This window comes from Carettochelys insculpta, chromosome 3 (genome assembly GCF_033958435.1).
Source record: "Carettochelys insculpta isolate YL-2023 chromosome 3, ASM3395843v1, whole genome shotgun sequence".
Classification (NCBI taxonomy): Eukaryota; Metazoa; Chordata; order Testudines; family Carettochelyidae; genus Carettochelys; species Carettochelys insculpta.
The window spans coordinates 21383763-21401710 of NC_134139.1; the positions used below are offsets into that span (position 1 = coordinate 21383763).

A 17948-nucleotide genomic window follows, 5' to 3' on the forward strand; every position below is an offset into this window, starting at 1 on the left:
CCAGCCTCTGGCCCTGGACCCCAACTCCCTCCCAGATCCTGCACACCATCCTCTATCCCTCCCCCAGGCCAGAACCATCTCCTACACCCATACCACCCCCCCTCAGACACTACTTCCAAATATGCTGCCCCAGGTCATAGCCCCCACCTTTACCCTGACTCCCTCTCAGATCCCCCACTCTCTCCTGCACACCAATCCCTTACGCAAGCTCCCTTCTGCACCCAACCTCCATCCCAGACCCCACATCTCATCCACAGAGAAGTGCAACTCTCAACCCCTTACCAAAATCTCAGAGCGGCCCCCCAACAAAAATTGCTGCCCACCCTAATGAAATAGGGAACAGTCCCCTATCTAGAGTGAATGTGTCTTTTTTGTAAAGTGGCTTCATGCTCTCCTCAAGATGCTAAAGCTTTGGTCAAACTAGCAATTATGGTGCATTTTGCTTTGGAAATAGGTACTAAAACTACCGTTAATTGTGGTCGTTAAAACATAGTCCCTTGAGTAGCCGATGCCTGGCTTAGAAGGAGAGAGAGACCTGGGCTTTCCCTTTCTCCCTCCCCACAAAAACCCCACAGAGTCACTCAACCACACCTAACTTGTATCCAACGTATTTTAGTGGCCCAAGAGGTCCAGAACTGAAAAGCATGGGGAGAGTTGGAGACAAGCCTGACACCTGTTCATCCACATCTATATAGACTAAAGTCTGAATATCCAGGAGAGCCTGCAATACTATTCCCTAAGTTCCAGTGCAACTTTCATCCACGGCATAAATGTGTATTTTTAATTGGGTTTCTTTATTCAGTTGTTCTAAAAAAATGATTCAGCTTTTTGGATGAAAAATGAATGGTTTACCCCATGTGAATCCCATTAATACTATCTAACACACCTGAGTCTACAATGTATTTACCCTGACAACATATCTGTGAGGCACAGGAGGCATAAAAGGCTAAATGACTTGCTCATGGGTCAAAGTCTGTGACGAATCAACTTATTGAACTTGGGTGTCCAAGTCCCAGCTTGGCATTTAAATGAACTGCATGGTTAGATGTGGTGGTGTATAGATGGCATATTTAAAAAAAAAATCCAAGTTCTTTAGACACAATTGTTTGAAATAAAATGGGATTCAGAAAATCCTACTTAACAGGAGATGAAACTGCACACATCAGGTTAACCTGTAGCATATTTGCAGGGCACCGGAAAAGTCCCTAAAACCACCTTGTCGTTAAAAACTCCAGGATCTTTAGAAACAAGCTAGGAATTAGAAGAATGGGAAAAATGAGCAAGAGACCAAAATTATCACCTGCACACCATCCCCTCACTCCCCACACCCCATAATTTCCTTTTCTGTACATATCAGAGTTCCAGAAAATGAAGCCACCAGTGACATCCTTTGCTTTCTACTCTTCTGCTATGAGAGACCAGAGAATTGCCACTACCCCTTGCTTCCTTTGGGTACAAAAGCCTGAGCCATTTGTCAAAGAAACACAGTTTTGTTTTTCAACCAAACTGAAAACCAAAACTGTTTTTACTCTTATTATATTGGTATGCCACTCTCCACCATTTTTCTGGGATAATGCTATTTTTTAAGTGAACAATTTTTTCTGAGATGGTGAAACATCACTGCAAAGCAAGAATTCCAATAAAATAGAATGGAGCAATCCCATTGTTTGAACAAAATAAAAAACAGCATTTATTTTTACAAACATTTAAGATTTCAGCACAAGTTACTCTTCACCAGATGTGGAAATCCTACTGTTGTCCCACTTAACTTACAGTTTTACACAAAAATGTCTCATTAATCTTCTTCAAAAAGAATGAAAACAATTTTAGTTGGCCAAAATGGTGGCATCATGTTATACAAAACTGTCCTTTCAGAGAGTACCCATGTTTATTTCTTAGCGTAAGTGATTTTCATTGCATGGGATGGAGTAATCTTGAATCCTTGGAGAGCATCACGAGCAGCTCCTGCTTGTCCTTCGTTTTCAAACTCCACAAATGCAATGTCATGTCTCCCAGGCACTAAACGTACTTCTTTGAAGCCAGGGAATCTTTAAAACAAATGAGAAGTCAATCATACAAAGATGACACTGATTATATACTATGGTAAACCTTTCAAGCAGCTGTTAAGGTTTACCATGAGGACCCCATACTATAGCAGTCAGGCACTACTAATACCACATTTAAAAGTAGCACCATAGTTGTCATCTGCAACATAGAGATTAGCTACTTGACTAGTAAATGAAGCTATGATCATCTCTGCAACAAGACATTCCCCACATTGCAACAGTCGTATTTTCAGAAGCATTAGGTTATGTGGTTATTGCTCCATTATGTGTGAGCCATTAGAGCAGGGGTGCACAATACACCGCCCATGAGCTGGATGCAGTTCACTAGAATTCGTCACTGGTGGGCCGCCAGACACTTTGTTTACCCGCATATTCGCAAGTATGCCTACTCACAGCTCCTGGTGACCATGGTTCGCCATTCCTGGCCAACAGTTGCAAGCAGCAGCACAGGCCAGCCCACAAGAGACACAATCTTTCGAGCTCAGTTTTCTTCTTTACATCTGAACTTGAAACTGGTCTCTCTCACCAAGAGAAGCTGGTGCAGTAAAAGCTATTGGCTACGTCTACACTTAGAGAAAACTTTGAAATAGCCATGCTAATGGCCATTTCAGAGACTACTAACGAGGCACTGAAATGCATGTTCAGTGCCTCATTAGCATGCCACCAGCTGCAGCACTTCGAAATTGCCACTTTTCACTCCTGCATGGCTTGTCCAGACGGGGGTCCTTTGGAAAAGGACCCTGCCAACTTCGAAATCCCCTTATTCCTATCAGCAGATATGTATTTCAGCACCTCATAAGAATTCTTCAAAATGGCCATTAGTATGGCTATTTCAAAGTTTTCTCTAAGAGTAGACACGGCCATTATCTCATCCACGTTGTGTCTCTAGTTCCTAATAGACAGGTGTCCACACTGAAGACTGACCATAATTTACATGGCTGTAATATTTAGCAATCAGGCCAAGGAGTAAAATGGGCCTTCAACTGAAATCTTATATTTAGATATCTTCCCCACAGGCCAGGGCTGAGGAAGATTTGTCCGCAGGTATAATGAGGTATAAATGGAAAATATTGTTATATACACAACTTACTGGTTAAATAGCATAGACAGCATCATCTCATTTGTTTCTTCAGGCAAATTATTTAGGAAGAGGATATAGTTTGGTGGATTATCAGGCACCTATAACAATAGAAGAACAAAATTCAGTAGATCTGGCAAAATATAAGTAGCACTCATCTACTTCCTTGTACTTCAACAAACTACTGGCAGTAAGTGAACATTCCATTATTGTTTCCCATAAGACTGGTATAGATTTCAGCCATTTATTGGCTAAACTGTATCTTTCAGTCACGGAAGTGAGGGGGAAACCACCATCAATGGGAGTGGAATTTCCCTACACTATCATTCTCCCAGCTTCATATACCCCAACCCTGACAGCCCCACATCCCTGACAGAGCCAGCAGTGTGGGGGTGGGAGGATGCCAAGGCTCAGACACTTGTTGCAGGGCTGCAGTGCCAGCTGGCCTCGCTGCATGGCAAAGCCCCATGTCTCACCACAGTCCAGATCAAAGCAAGCTGGGAGCTGGATGCAGCCCATAGGTTCCCCATCCCTGCTGTACAAGAACCTAAATATTCAGCATTATCAGTTACAATTTTCTTGACATGTTTCTTATAAAAATGTATATCAAAAATTCCTCAACAGCAAAGAAGAGACAATTCCCAGAGAGACAGTGGATCCGGAGTATGTGGTGCACCAGCTGTTCTCAGCTGGCAGATCACTATTAGAAGACCTCAGGCAGCTGTGGGTTTGTTCCCACAAAGACACTGGGTCCAAGTCCTGATCCCTGCAACTGACACCAGAACCAAGAGGGGGAGTGAAGAGCACAAAGACAGCTTTTTTTTGGGGGGGGGAGAGGGGCCTCTGAAGTCTTGGCCATGTTAAGAGGCACACAGTTCCCAAATCAAGTGGCAGCACACCCGAGGCAGCTCAAAACACACACAGCTGTCTCAAAATCATGAGGGGTGCATTGGCCACACCTCTTTATTCTCCAATACACTTTTCACGTTAGAGGGCTATTCAGGACAATTTTATTGCACCCAATAAAATTGCATATACTGGGGTATTCTCCAAAGGCTTTGTCCCCTTTATGCCACTGGAACTGTGAAATAGAGAAGCAGGGCAAGAGCTTTAAAAAAAAAAAAAAAACAACTGAAGTTTTTAATAACAACTGTCTCTCCACACATACCAGTTAAGGGGAAAAATGGGACGGGGTACAACAGTGGCCAGGTTTTGGGGAAGGAAACCGATAAAACAAGATTCAGAGCATGTGTAAAAAATCCCAGAACCAAAACAAAAAAACAAACACTTTGTCCAATGTACTGCAGAAGTTCCCCAAAGCAAATTTGAAAACAATTTGAAACTACACAAATGTGCTTTTTTAAATATTGGTATTCTACTGTATAACAAAATACTAATGGATTAATTGTGTTTAGTATTTCTTCTTCCAGCTAATTCTCTAAATGGAGAAAGAGATAGCAGGAACAAACAAACTAATAAGAATTACCTGTGGATTCTGTGATGAAGTCCCTTGGGCATTCAAAGAATTCTGTGTTGTTCCCTGGGAGATAAAACATTGTTAGAAACACATTTTACAAAAAAAAAAAAAAAAAAAACACACAACAATGAAAACTTTTGTATAGTTTTCAATTTGAAAAAATATTTCCGCAACAATTTGGTTGTCTTCGAATCAGAGAGCTTCTTAGTTCTAAACAGCTCTTCAATTTTAAGACACTGTTTCCTACACTGTGGGTCGATGGACCATCCATAGTTTGCACAACAGTTGCTTGGTTTTAAACCCCTCCCCTTCACACCCCACCCCCAGACTCCTAGTGAGGATACAGCCATTAAGTGCCAATTAATTTTGAAGATGAAGAAGTAGATGTAGCGAATTATTGTGTTCCATCTGCCTCTGGAAAAGATGGAGTCCACAGATAGGGGGAAAAAAAGTATTTTTAGAAGTGCTTCTAAACATGGCTCTGTCAAAGGCAGCACTACATGCTTTCTGACCAAGGTATGTCTAAATCCATAGACTCCTCCAGCACAAATTCAAAATCAGTTTAAGCTCTTTCAAAAGCTTTGCAACCATTCTGAAATCAAAACAATAGTTCTACAATACCAGCCACAACTTTTATCTACAGACTTTACCCATTATGAATGTTAGTGTTTTCTAATGTACAAGGGTTAGTAAACTTCTCTGCTACAGACTCTTATTGGAAAAACACTATCTTATGGGCCAACTCCATTTCCACCCATAATTGCACGAAGCAGCTCCCCTTCTGCCTGTTACTGCATAATTCTTACGTAGCAGCTACATCAATTATGCCCTGAAAAGTTATACTCTGAAAATATTTGTGTATTTTTATTTAACACTGAAGGACAACAACAAGCAGTACCTGAAAAACATTAATCACACTCTCTCATTTTGTTTTCCTTCCTTTCAGTTTCCCTCTGCTGGAAATGAGCAGCACCATGTCACCAGCCACTTTTCCACACATCACTAGCAGTCCACAGACCATGTTTTGAGTGCAGCTATCTTCAACTATTGCTTATAAAATTCAGACCTTGAAGTCCAGAAGGGACCATCATTATCATCTAGACATGTTTACAGAAACTGAGATGGGCCAAATTTTGGGGTGGTTGGCAAGAAATTACTTGTTTTCTATATCAGAAAAGAATTTTGATTGCTGCATTTTTGATCTGGCTAGAAAACAAATGGATAGTATAGTTATAAATTTTCACTGTTATTCTTTGAGATGTGTTGCTAATATCCATTACATGTAAGGTGTGCACGCCCCATGTGCAGTCTTGCCTTCTGAAGGCCACCGTCACCACCACACTTTTTCTGAAAACCCTAGGAGGTGCCAACAGGCCAAATGGAAGGACAGTGAATTGGTAGTCTGGTTTGTGAAGAAGATGAGAAACCTTCTGTGGTCCTAGAAAATGGAGTTGTGGACAAACTTTTTTTTCCCCCCAAATAAGGGCAGTGCACTGTTTCCAGGGAAGGACTAACAGAGGCTAGAGAAACCAAGCAGAACCTCAGCTTCTGGAGAGAATTGTTGAGGCACTGCAGGTCTAGGATGGGTCAAAAAACATCTTTGGACTTTGGGATAAGAAAACTGCAAGAGTAAAATCCTTCCCCTCTCAAGTTCTGAGCCACCTCCTCTAAAGCCCCCATCCACAGGATTACTTGCACCTCCTGGAATAGATGTTGCTTACAAGAAGTATCCTTGCAGAGGGGGACAGATGGGAAAGAAAGGGGTGAAAGGATACTTCCTCCCTCCTACTCAGTACCGAAAAGACCAAGGTGATAAGGGACCATCCCAAGCTGAAATAGGAGAATCAGTCTGAAAACTAAAAAAAGAGAAAGTGGGGGGGAACAGGATCCAGTACAAGAACTATTCTGTTTGGGGCATCACAGTTATCTCTGCAATGAAGCTGAGATGAAAGAGAGCAGTTGCTTACTCTTATAACGCCTGCCCTCTTTCTGCAACAGGTATTGATGAGGTGGCAGATCTGAGAAGCAGACCAATTGGTGATGTCAAAAGTGCTTTACTGAAGGCAACCGGAAATAGAGGTACAAAGATGTGAGGGTAATTTTGAAATCTTTCAGGGCATGGAGTGTTGCATCCATCTGTTCGGCGTAGAGGGAAGTTCCCTCAAAGAGAAGGCCATGAGTGGAATGCTGAACCTTCGGTGCAACCCTACACTGATGTCATTATTTTGGCTTCTGTGTCAGTTGTGTTTAGAGCAGCCTAGATGGAGACCCCAGCTCTAGTCTTCCCTTCATTCCCCAGAACAGACAACGCACGTCTGGACTCCTGGAGCAGCAGCTTCTTGAATTCTGACTTGCAGTCCCAGAAGTTGTCATATCTCCCAAACAAGGCCTGCCGTTTGAAAATGCAGAGCTTTAACCCACCTGTAGAATGTGTCTTTCTACAAAAGTAGTCCCACTTCTTTAAGTCCTTTGGCCTTCCTCTTCTGCACTGACCATGTCATTCAGGCCTAGGTACCAGAATCTGGGTCAGGTGCATGATGGCTCAGTGGAGGGCTCCTTAGACACCATTGAGTACAAACGGCTGAAAAATAGTCCCAGTACTTGGGGAAAACCCACAGATTCTGTTAGATCCACATATACCACTGATCTCCAGGTCAGACGGCTACACTGAGCTCCAAAGAGAATATCAGTTGAACTCAGGTAACAGTTCCGTGGTTGGGTTTAACATCAATGATGAGTCAGCTTGGTGAGACCATGGGTGCGGGGGTTCCCCTTGCTTCCACCAGCCAGTGCCAAGAGTCTATGGATTGGTGCCAGAGAGGAGAAGTCTTCACCAAACAGCAGGATTGGTTTCCCTCTGTCCAATAAAACAGGGCCTAGTGCCAGATAGGAGCCCAAGGCAACATTCTCCCTTCTGCAAGATCTCACTGATGTCAAACTTGCCCCACTGGGGTTGGCAGTGCTAACCAGTGAGTAATCAGTACTCTAACCACTGGAAAGACCTCTGTGGTGGACAGCACCACAGTCCCCCTGGTGTCACCCAGTCCCCCAAGTATTGGTGAACAGCCCTGCATTGGACTCATTGGAACCTGTGGGCAGGCCAGAGTTGATGGTGCAGCTTGCTCAGCGCAGATAGACAAATAGCCTGATGCAGGTCACACTTCATTGCACTCTCTTCTTCCTCCGCTCCAAGGAGCATTCCTTCTTGGACTGCTGCTTCTTGTGCTTCCTCCACAGCAATAGTGAACTGGAATAGTCCCAAGAGACATGCAAGCGGAGGAGCGTTCAGTGTCAATGCCCAGGCACTCAGTGTTGAGTTCAAGTGCTGCTTTCATCACGATGGCCCTTAGCCTGGCCTCCCTGTTTTTCTGTTTGGGTTTTTTTTTTTTTGGATAAGGCTTGAACTGGCAGCAGACATGGCAGCCCTCTCACAGGAAAGCCTCCCCCAGACATTTCAAACATTTGGAATGCAGATCACTCATCAGCATGTGTTTGCTACAAGAGGCACTGGGTTTAAAGCCTAGAGACGGGCACACCTGGTCCCAGAAGCAGAGGATGTCCTTCTGAACAGCTGTGGAGGCCCTCCTTTATATACCACTACTAAAAGAAATTGAGAACAAACTTGCAAAGAAAGGAGGGAGTAACAGCATCACTAGATGAGCACCTTGCTGAAGCAAAAGGAGATTTTCCAGCATCAACACCAGTGATAAAGAAAAAACAAACAGAAGGCAAGCGGCTGCACAGGCCTCTTAAACAGGCACATGAGTTTGAAACATCAGAGGGCACTACAGCAAGTCCAATGGATATCACTGAGGGAAAAAATTTCCAGCAACTACACACACCTAACAAGGAATGGACATGAGCAAGCACTCATAGTGCTTTTCTGTTAGAGTACTCTCTAGACATTTGTCAATACAAATTCTATGTTGCACACCAAAAACAATGACAATCGTTATCCTTAAAATTGTTTGAGACTGTAAAATATTAAAAACTTGTTAATTGATCAAAAATATTTGCAATTTAAGGATTCTTTTCAGGGTTTCCAGGGAATAACCAATGGATAGTCACCAAACTAGAAAGAGCTTACAATACTTTCCAAAAAAGGAAAGTTCAAACGATGAAAATTCTCAATGAATACCGTAACATTTGTAGGGTGGAAAAAATAATAGATAATATCCTTTGCTGAAAAGAGAAAAAGAATAGCAGACAGTGACAAATATCGACTTCATCCACTACATAAAATAAGCAGAATGAAGAAATTCCAGAAGTTTGTTGTATTTTAGTAACTAAATTGAGCCTTATTCATTACAAGCAGTTCGGAGGCCTTTGCACTCAAGATTCTCTGTAATTAAGCAGCAACTTAGTCTAATGATAAATGTGACTCCATTAAACTTTTACACTGAGACAAATTTGGCATGGTGTACTATGCGTTTCCTGTCTTACGTAATACGTTTCCCTCAAAATACAATCAACTCCGTCCAAAATCTCATAATTATACCTATCGGTAAACACCATATTAAAAGTTTGTTCTATGCAGGAACAACCCTCCAATGTTTTTCCTAGGTGTCAGGAATCTTGTTTTGATTTACACAGTGCACTTACTTGACCAAGTTTTTTATTTGCTGCATTAGCTGACTGCTCCAGGGATTTAGCCTTCTTCTTTTCTTTCCTCTTTTCCTTATCAGCAAATGTACCACGCATTTTGGAGATCACATCAGAATCTGTTTTTGCATACTGAATACGCTGTTTAAAACAAGAGCAGAATGTTTCACTATGCTGAACAGCTTTCACTAACCTCATTTAGGCCCCAAATATCTAGCAGAACACTAGAATTCCCGATTTCTTACATTAAAACCTTTACTGTCATAGACACAACCAACAGAACATGCTGAGTTCAGCGATTAAATCTGTGTATTTACCGTAAGAGCATTTGCACGTTTTAAATAAAAGACAGAAAAGGGCAATCTAGACTGACTAAATGACTCAAATGAGAAGCTTCTGGTTTTAAAATAAGAGAGTATCCAAAAAGGTTTATAAATCTAGTCATAGGAGAACTTTTAAGAGTACAAAAAAGAACAAAATAAAGCAGTGGTTCCCAACCTGGGGTCTTGAGGGTATAGCAGGGGGTCCATGAAAAAAAAAAATAAGAAATAAAAATGGTCATAGAAAATAAGTTACAATTCTTTTTAAAATTAAATATCTTCCAATAATGTTAACTGCTGTCTGAAAAATCTATGTTGTAGTTTCCTTTTTCATTTAGTGAAGTTTACATAGCAGCTAAAATTGGCTTTGATGGAGCTCTGCCAACAGTGGGGAGGGGTGACTGGGGGTCTGCACTAGTGAAAAGGTTGGGAATTGTTGAAATAGAGAAATTGTGCGCTTAATATTTTTTCAAAACCCCATTTTGGTAATGCATTGGCAGCCTACCAAGATCATATTAAGACAAAACAGTCTGCAGCATACTACAGAGGGCTGCATATTGTTTATTTTATAAAAAAGATAAGGGATAGCAAAAGCCCAAGCCAGCCTGAATCAAAGCTTTTCTTGCTAGACGAGAGAGGAAAACCAGAAGAAACCCTTTTGTTTATCTATTCAGCTGTAATGTTTAGCAAGTCTGGAAAACTAAGAGGGCTTAGAAAGATGCATTACAATTAGGATCAGGGCTGTCAATTACTTGCAGTTAAGTCAAGCAATTAATGAAAACCAAAATTATATACTTACATATATTATAAACATCTTGGATGTTTTTCTACATTTTCATAACATGTATTTGAATTACAACACAGAATGCAGCAGGTACAGTGCTCACTTTATACTGTCATGAATAATATTTTACTGTGAAAATATTTGTGATCTCCTAAATACCGGATTGCAATCTCTATCATGGAACTTACAAGCGTTTTTTTTTTTGAGCAACAACTGCACTTGAACAATGTAAAAGTTTCGTGCCTACAAGTTCACTCAGCAATTGGCTGAACAAGCAATAACAAGTTTATTTACATTGACAGGGGAGACTGCTGCCCAACTCTTGGTGCAGCTTTAGCCAGAGTTGCAAGGTATTTATGCACCAGATATTGTAAACATCCATATGCTTCATGTTTTGACTGACATTCTACAGGACATGCTTCCACTGTGACACTTGCTTAATTAACATGTTACGTTTGTGACTGAAGCCCTTGAAGAAAAATTGTATGTCTCCTCTTCTGCGCTTTTACTTGAATTCTGCCATGCATTTCATGTTATTGACAACGTTGACCAGTTCCTGAAGACCTTTTTCCACTTTCCACTATTTAAACAGTTTCATCTGCATACCTCAGGTTGTTGATGTTACATCCTCCAATGTTTAATCCTGGCAGACCTATTTTGCGCATTATTATTTCACTGTACAAGTTAGAGATCAGGTGAAAGAACACAACCTTGTCTCACTCCTCATTTTATCTTCACGTATCTACTAAGGTTTTCTCCTACCCTGATGGCTGCTGTCTGTTCCCAGTAGATGTTTTTAAATTATTCTCAAATCTTTCCCATCTATATCCATTTCTTCATGTTTTACTTTGTCAAATGCTTTCTCATAGTCGATGAAGCACAAATATATATCCTTTTGAATTTCCAGTGCTCTTTTGATTAATGACCTTAAACTGTAGATTGCATTACCAGTACCTCTGTCTTTCGCAAATCCACATTGGTCAGAAATCTCAGACTATATTTGATTTCAAATCCAGTTCATAATAATCTTCAAAAGAATTTTGGTCATGTGATTCATGAGACTGATTGTCCTATAGCGTTCACATTCAGTTGTGCATGGTTTCTTAGGCAAGGCAATACAAACAGATCTTGATAAGTCTTCTGGGACATGCCCTGTACTATAAATATCATTTAAGAGTTTTGTAATTGTGTCAATACCAAAGTCTTCTAAGGCTTCAAACATCTCACTTGTGAGCTTCTCCAGACCAGGGGCTTCTTCCACTTTTTCGTGCATTTCAAAGCTTTTCTTACTTCTTCCTTGAGTATAGGTGGACCGTCTGCCTTCTTAGAGGGACTCAACTTTTCCACTCTCTCATCATAGAGTTCTGAAATGTATTCTGACCACCCTTCCAAAATTTTATCCTTTTCCATTATTATACTACCATCCTTCGACTTCAGACAGCCAGATGAACATGTTTTCCTTCCTGTTACCTCCTAGATTCACGTATGCATCTCTTTTGTATTACTTCAATGTTGCTGTTCAATTATCTTACAACTGTTCATTTAACCAGTTCTCCTTTGCAGCTGCACATTTTAACTTTATGTCTTTGTTCAACTTTTCATATTCAGATTTCTTTTTCTTTACTCTCCTTTCTTCCATGAGTTGCAAAATTTCCTCAGTCATCCACTTCTTCTTAATAACAGTTTTATTTCTTGGAATGTTTTCATCCGCAGATGTAACAATGGATTCTTTTAATAATTCCCATTATCTGTTAATATCAATTATGTCTCTTAAGACACTGAATCTATTTTTGACTGCTAAAGCAAATCGATCTCAAACTTCTCTATCTGTTTGGAGCAATTTCAGATCAAGTTTGATGTTTCTGACAACATTTTGAATTTTCTTTAATTTTACTGTCAATTTGCCTACCAGTGGGACATGATCACTATAGCAATCAGCACCTGGCATTGTTTTAGCTGATATGAGAGAATTTCTAAACCTTTAAACATTGTGAATACAGAAAGTGAGCAGAAGGGACTCAAGCTGAACATCTCGAAGGCGGAAGTAATGGTTATTACGAAGACAAAGGTACTGCCAACATGTGAGGTACTAGCAAATGGAACAGTTCTTTGCCAAGTGACTAAATTCAAGTACTTAGGATCCTATATCACATCCGATGGTAGGTGTTTAACTAAAGCGAAATGCAGAATGGCTCAAGCAAAAGCAGCATTTCAGAAAATGAGAAGCATTCTCACAAACAGATTGTTATCATTGGAGGTTAGGAAAAGAGTGCTGTGATGTTATGTAGAACCAGTCCTCCTGTATGCATGCGAATCATGGACTATCAGTAAACACACTGAGAAGTACATCGAAGCCACAGAAATGTGGTTTTTGAGAAGGATGTTGTGCATCCCATGGACGACCAAAAGGACAAGTGAGTGTGCTTTAAATGAAGCTTCATTGCTTAAACAACTTCAATGCAGCCAACATGGTTAAACAGGATAAGTACAAGGCAAGCAACATTTATAGGCCATATAATTAGGAAGTCTGCACATGAAAATTTAGTGACAACCGGAAAGTATAATGGAAAGTGAGGATGAGGTAGACAACGTGAGAAAAATACTGGATAGTATCACTTAATGGTTGCATTGCCACAGTACTGTGGAGATGCTCCAGAGTACTTGTAACAGACAGGGGTGGAGGGCCATTATCGCCTACACTAATCAGTATGGTACGAACGAATTTCATGTTATGAGTGCTCTCTGATGATGGACCATATGATGATCAATTTAATAACACTTCAGTTGAGACTGGACAAAAACACAAAAGTAGCACCAATGTGAGATTTTTAAAGAGAGCAAGAGAACTAGACCTAAGAATCTGAGGCAATTTACAAAATCTGAGAAGGGACAAAGTGTGGAAAATACTGTCAGAAATCTTAAAAGAGCAACACTGACGAAAAAATACAGAACCCAAACTACAGAAAATAAAACAACCTTCTGTTAATCAGTGGCATCTGATTCAGATGATGAAAATGAACATGACAGCTTTGTATCCTTACAGAGCAGAGTGTCAGTCAATGAGCATGAAAGCATTTCTGACAAGACAAGTATTTTTAAGTGTTCAGCTGAACCACATGGATCAAGTGTCTCTTACTTTGGAGAATTCAAAGATTTACTACAGGTGTCTAGAGTTTTTGTCTGCTAGATTATAAAATTTCCTGAATATCTGGGTATTTGCACAGCAGGCACAGATGAATTATATTGTCTCTTCCCCTGCACCCGCACCTGCCACAATATGGAAAACAAGGTGGATACATAGGTGCTGATAGGGTAGCAAACAGTAGCAAGTGTTCCAAACACAAAGACATAACTGCTCGTGTGTGCCTAATTAAAAATGTCTCTATGCAGAGCGTTTCCTTCTTTGAGTGCTCCTCCAGACTGCAAAGAAATGGGTGGAAGGCAGGTGGAAATCAGGATTTCTAGAGTTACCAACATAAGGGAGGGAGAAAGAGCAGAAACGTCAGAAATGTTTTTAATACCCAAAGCCTATTCGTGACAGTACATGCGCACAAACAGCACCATGGAAGGCCACAAGACTACTCATGTGCATAGTTATATAGTGCATAAATATCTGTAGTATAATGCAAAAAATATTGATAAAAAAATTATATGTTTTCTCTTCTGTGCTTTTACTTGAATGAAGCATTTTCATATACAAATTGTTCTGAACTTTATTTTATAATCCTGAACAGGTAATGTTTTCACTAACAACAATATTTATTATAACATTGAACAATTAAGAATGCTTAACTTAATCTTAAAGGAATACCACCAAGTATTATGGTTTCACTACACAAACTTAAAAACAAGATAAAAATGCAAACAGAAAGCATTTTACTGCCATGCAGTTTTACTCCCCCATTGAAGTATGGAAAGCCTTCATTTACAAAGCATGAAGAACTAATTTAGACTTTTAATTTAAAGAAATAAAACAGTATGATGTTGGAGTAAGAGTGTTATCTGTAAGCTAAGCCCACTGGCTGCCAAAAATGCATGAATGTTCACTAACAAAAAAAACTAAAAATCATGATTCCAATAAAAACTAACAGACACACCCTAGATAGAGAAAAAACAATTCTGATTCCCAGTTGCAAAATGGCACACTGTCCTAGTGCTATTAATAAATAAAAGACGACTTACCATTGGTTTTCCATAAAAGGGAAAGCCTTGTAATTGTCTCAAAGCATTGGTGGATGATCCAAGTTCTTTAAATATGACAAAGGCCTGTCCTCTCATTTTCATTGTCTTTAAAGCCACAATGTCTACTACATGACCAAACTGTGAGAAGAGTGCATACAAAGATCTTTTCAGCTCTGTTGGGAAGATAGAAAAGCCATTACTGAACAGAGGTTGGAAATCTCACTGTGCTTCCATATCAGTTTTCCTGTCCTCAGATAACAGGAAGCTGTAACACTGAAAAATGTGCAGCATGCCATTTTACTTTGACCAAAAGGTGATACAGGTTGAACCTCTCCAGTCCAGCAACATCCATCATTATTGTAGTTAACCGGATGTTCACTTATCATGGGTGTAGTCTTTTTTTTTTCCCTACAGCCGCCAATCTTGGCTCTCAGTGTTCTGTGCTGCTATTTAGCTCTAATTTACCTTTAAATGTCTTTTTACAGCCCAGTACGGGAAGCGTTAATACTTCTGCTAGACAACACTGACCTCCCATGGTTCAGCAAATTCTCTAGTTTGGCATTGATCAGGTCCTGAAAGTGCCTGACCAGGCAGTTTAACCTGTACATGGGTACATAATGAGTCCAAATACACTAGCACAATTTCCAAAAGATGTGCTCTGTTGAATATCTTATTATCAGAGTCTAGGTTTAAAACAGGAAAAAAATATACTGGAATTTACAGTACCAAACAAACAGAATATTTAGAAATTAAAAGGCACATTCTCGCTCACATAAAGACAGAGCCAAAAAGCTATAAACCAAAGCCACAATACTCAATATTTGGAAAACAAGTGATATGGTTTTGGGTATTTATTTTTAATTATTCATGCTTCAGGAACATTAATTAAAATCAGGCAGGTGATAGTGTTAAGAGATTTTTTTCATGCCTATCTTGCTTAACAGTTTAGTCAAGAATTAGATGTGAATTGGAATAGGCTTTCTAGAGCATCCAACGGAATTAGGGTTACAGTCAGTCATTTTCATTATCTTAAGCTGGTCTTACATGCAGATGCAAAGTCTGGTTTTAAGCATATTCTATTAACCTATGTTCATCCTCCTGCACTTTACCATTCCTCCTATTGCTTCACTTGTTCGGTCACTGCTGAAGTCTGACAATATCAGATCATCAAACTATTTTACACCTTGTTACTCTGAGGACCACATTCACCAAACCATGATGCTCTATCAGAAAAGCAGATCACATCATATAATGAGGCATGTGAACACAAGAGAGTCTGCTTCTATACAGAAAAAAATCCTTTCTGACCACAGACCCCTACTTACCACCTACCACTCAAACCCACACAGGGTATCAAACAACTAAAACCTAAACCTGACAGAGACTGCATCCCGGGGAGAAAAATATTTCTTGAACCCCACTCTTCAAGTTTATCATCAACAGCAAGCTCCCCGCAAACAGGGCACACCAATTTAAAGCTGCATCAGATCCTGCCAGAACAGATGTAAAGCCTGCAGATTTAGCTCCACAGCTAGAGTGCTCAACAGCCCCTCTCCCCAACACCTTTCACTGTAGAGTTCCACAGGGCTAGCCACAGCGCAAACATGCTGATGTTACAAGACTACTGATGACATTTTACAGATAAACATATTTCTAGAAGACACAATATCACACTTTTACTGACCTTTTCCAACACACCAAGGAAAAAAAAAATGAACTTTAAAATTATTCATACCTTCTTTTTTAATTTTCTCATTTATATTATTAATGTAAATTGTGTGGTTTGGTCTAATATCCATCTTCTAACTTGCTTACAGAACAGCCTGGAAAAAAGAAAAACAAGCATAATATGTTTAAACATTTATTTATGAGGATGAATTCACCATTGTGATAATAAGAGTGAGGTTGTGTTTGTTTAGAGCAAATCCGAGTTGCCAAAATCAGAACTGCATCCTTCAACAGTGAAAGGGAAGCACTTTGTATCACAGGGGTTTTAAAACTAGATGGTTTTCATGTTTCCAGAAAGGTCTATCCCCTGTGAAGGTGCAACAAGCTATAACCTACCACAGAGACTCAAATCACTGAGAAAAAACCAAGCCGCCTGTGGACAAGGGTTGTACCACCATCCCTACACTGCTCTTCTCATCAGTTACATTTGGAAGTGTTTAGATCAGTGGCTCCCAAACTTTTCACTAGTGCGGACCCCCAGCCACACCCCCCGACTCCCCGTCAAAGCCAGTTCTAGTCTCTATGTACACTTTGTGGGAACCATGACAGTTTGACAGCAATTAATAACATTACTGAAAAATAATTAATTTAAAAAATAATAATTGATTGTAACTTTGCAATTTATTTAAAACTTACGTTTATGATCATTGTTGGGTTTTTCCCACAGACCCCCTGCAATACCCTCATGGACCCGAGGTGGGGAACCGCCGGTTTAGGTGGTACCTGTCTCCATCACATATGAACGCGGAAAACCTGCACGCCGGCCCGCAGCACCGACCCAGCCCTGCCAACCACAGCCCCTCTCACGCAGCCAGCCCACCCGCAACCGCAGCCTCCTTCCGGCACCTTCCACAAGCACCTCGCCCCCTGCGCCCAAGCGCTCGCACCGCGCTGGAATGGACACTGGTGGGTATTTCGGGCCAGTCCCAACCGAGCTAGGGGACCCCGCCCCGGGCTCCTCCCCGGACACGGGCACCAGGTCCCCCCACGCCGCATCTCCCAGTAAAGGAGCAAATGCGGGACAAGAAACCCACTACTCACCCAGCTCCGCTGACTGCCTTCCCAGCAACGCACCAGGCCGGGCCCTGACGTGACCTCACGTGATCGGGCAGACAAAGAGAATCGAGCTCACGCACAGTGGATATATCGAACACCCAATCGACGATGCGCGCTTCACCTCGCGCCTTCCTGACCCTAGTGCGCGTGCGTCGACGCCTTCCCGTGGCCTGGGACAGGTTCCCGTATACCCCACGTGTCCGGAGAGAATCATTCACTTCGTAGCGTTGGGGAACCCTTGCTGGCCGGGGCGCAGTCAGAGCCCGGAACCGCCGCTGTTGCCCACTCAAGGTCTCGTGTGGTGGGTCGTCTGCCTGTGTTCCTTGCCACACTCTCTAGTGCTTCGCTGATCCCCTGCCCTTCTGCCCCCATCGTCATGCACGTTGGTGGGGCAGTTTCTCAGAGAAGTCTATTTGGACGCACACAGCAACCAGGTGTGAAAGAACAAGCTAGGGTAGCCTTCTTGGAAGAGTCCTGGGTGGAAAGGAGCTAGTCAAGCAGTCCTGCTGTGAAAAAGGTGGATACCAGGCTGCGGTGTTTTATCAGGCAGATAGGATGTAGGACTTGGGAGATCATTGTCATACTCTGTTGCTCTTAGACATGTTTGCCAAGTGGGGAGAGGATGAGGAATGGGGGCAGTTGCCCTCAGCCCAGG

At 41.2% G+C, this 17948-nt stretch overlaps 1 protein-coding gene across 1 annotated transcript; it reads right to left on the bottom strand.

Moving 5' to 3' along the window:
- Positions 1 to 1663: 1663 nt before the first annotated feature.
- SNRPB2 (small nuclear ribonucleoprotein polypeptide B2) lies at positions 1664 to 17345 on the bottom strand. The gene is made up of 7 exons (XM_074989446.1): positions 17279 to 17345; positions 16245 to 16332; positions 14510 to 14682; positions 9224 to 9364; positions 4631 to 4684; positions 3157 to 3245; positions 1664 to 2048 (listed from the first exon to the last, which is right to left on the bottom strand). The coding sequence occupies exons 2-7, from the start codon at positions 16306 to 16308 to the stop codon at positions 1889 to 1891; spliced, it is 681 nt and encodes a 226-aa protein (XP_074845547.1). The 5' UTR covers positions 16309 to 16332; positions 17279 to 17345; the 3' UTR covers positions 1664 to 1888.
- Positions 17346 to 17948: the final 603 nt, after the last annotated feature.

Coding starts and splice junctions, on each gene's coding strand:
- SNRPB2 (XM_074989446.1), bottom strand. CDS start 16,308: ATGGATATTAGACCAAACCACACAATTTACATTAATAATATAAATGAG. Junction 4,685..9,223: donor CAAATAAAAAACTTGGTCAA/GTAAGTGCACTG, acceptor TTTATCTCCCAG/GGAACAACACAGAATTCTTT. Junction 3,246..4,630: donor CTTCATCACAGAATCCACAG/GTAATTCTTATT, acceptor CTATTGTTATAG/GTGCCTGATAATCCACCAAA.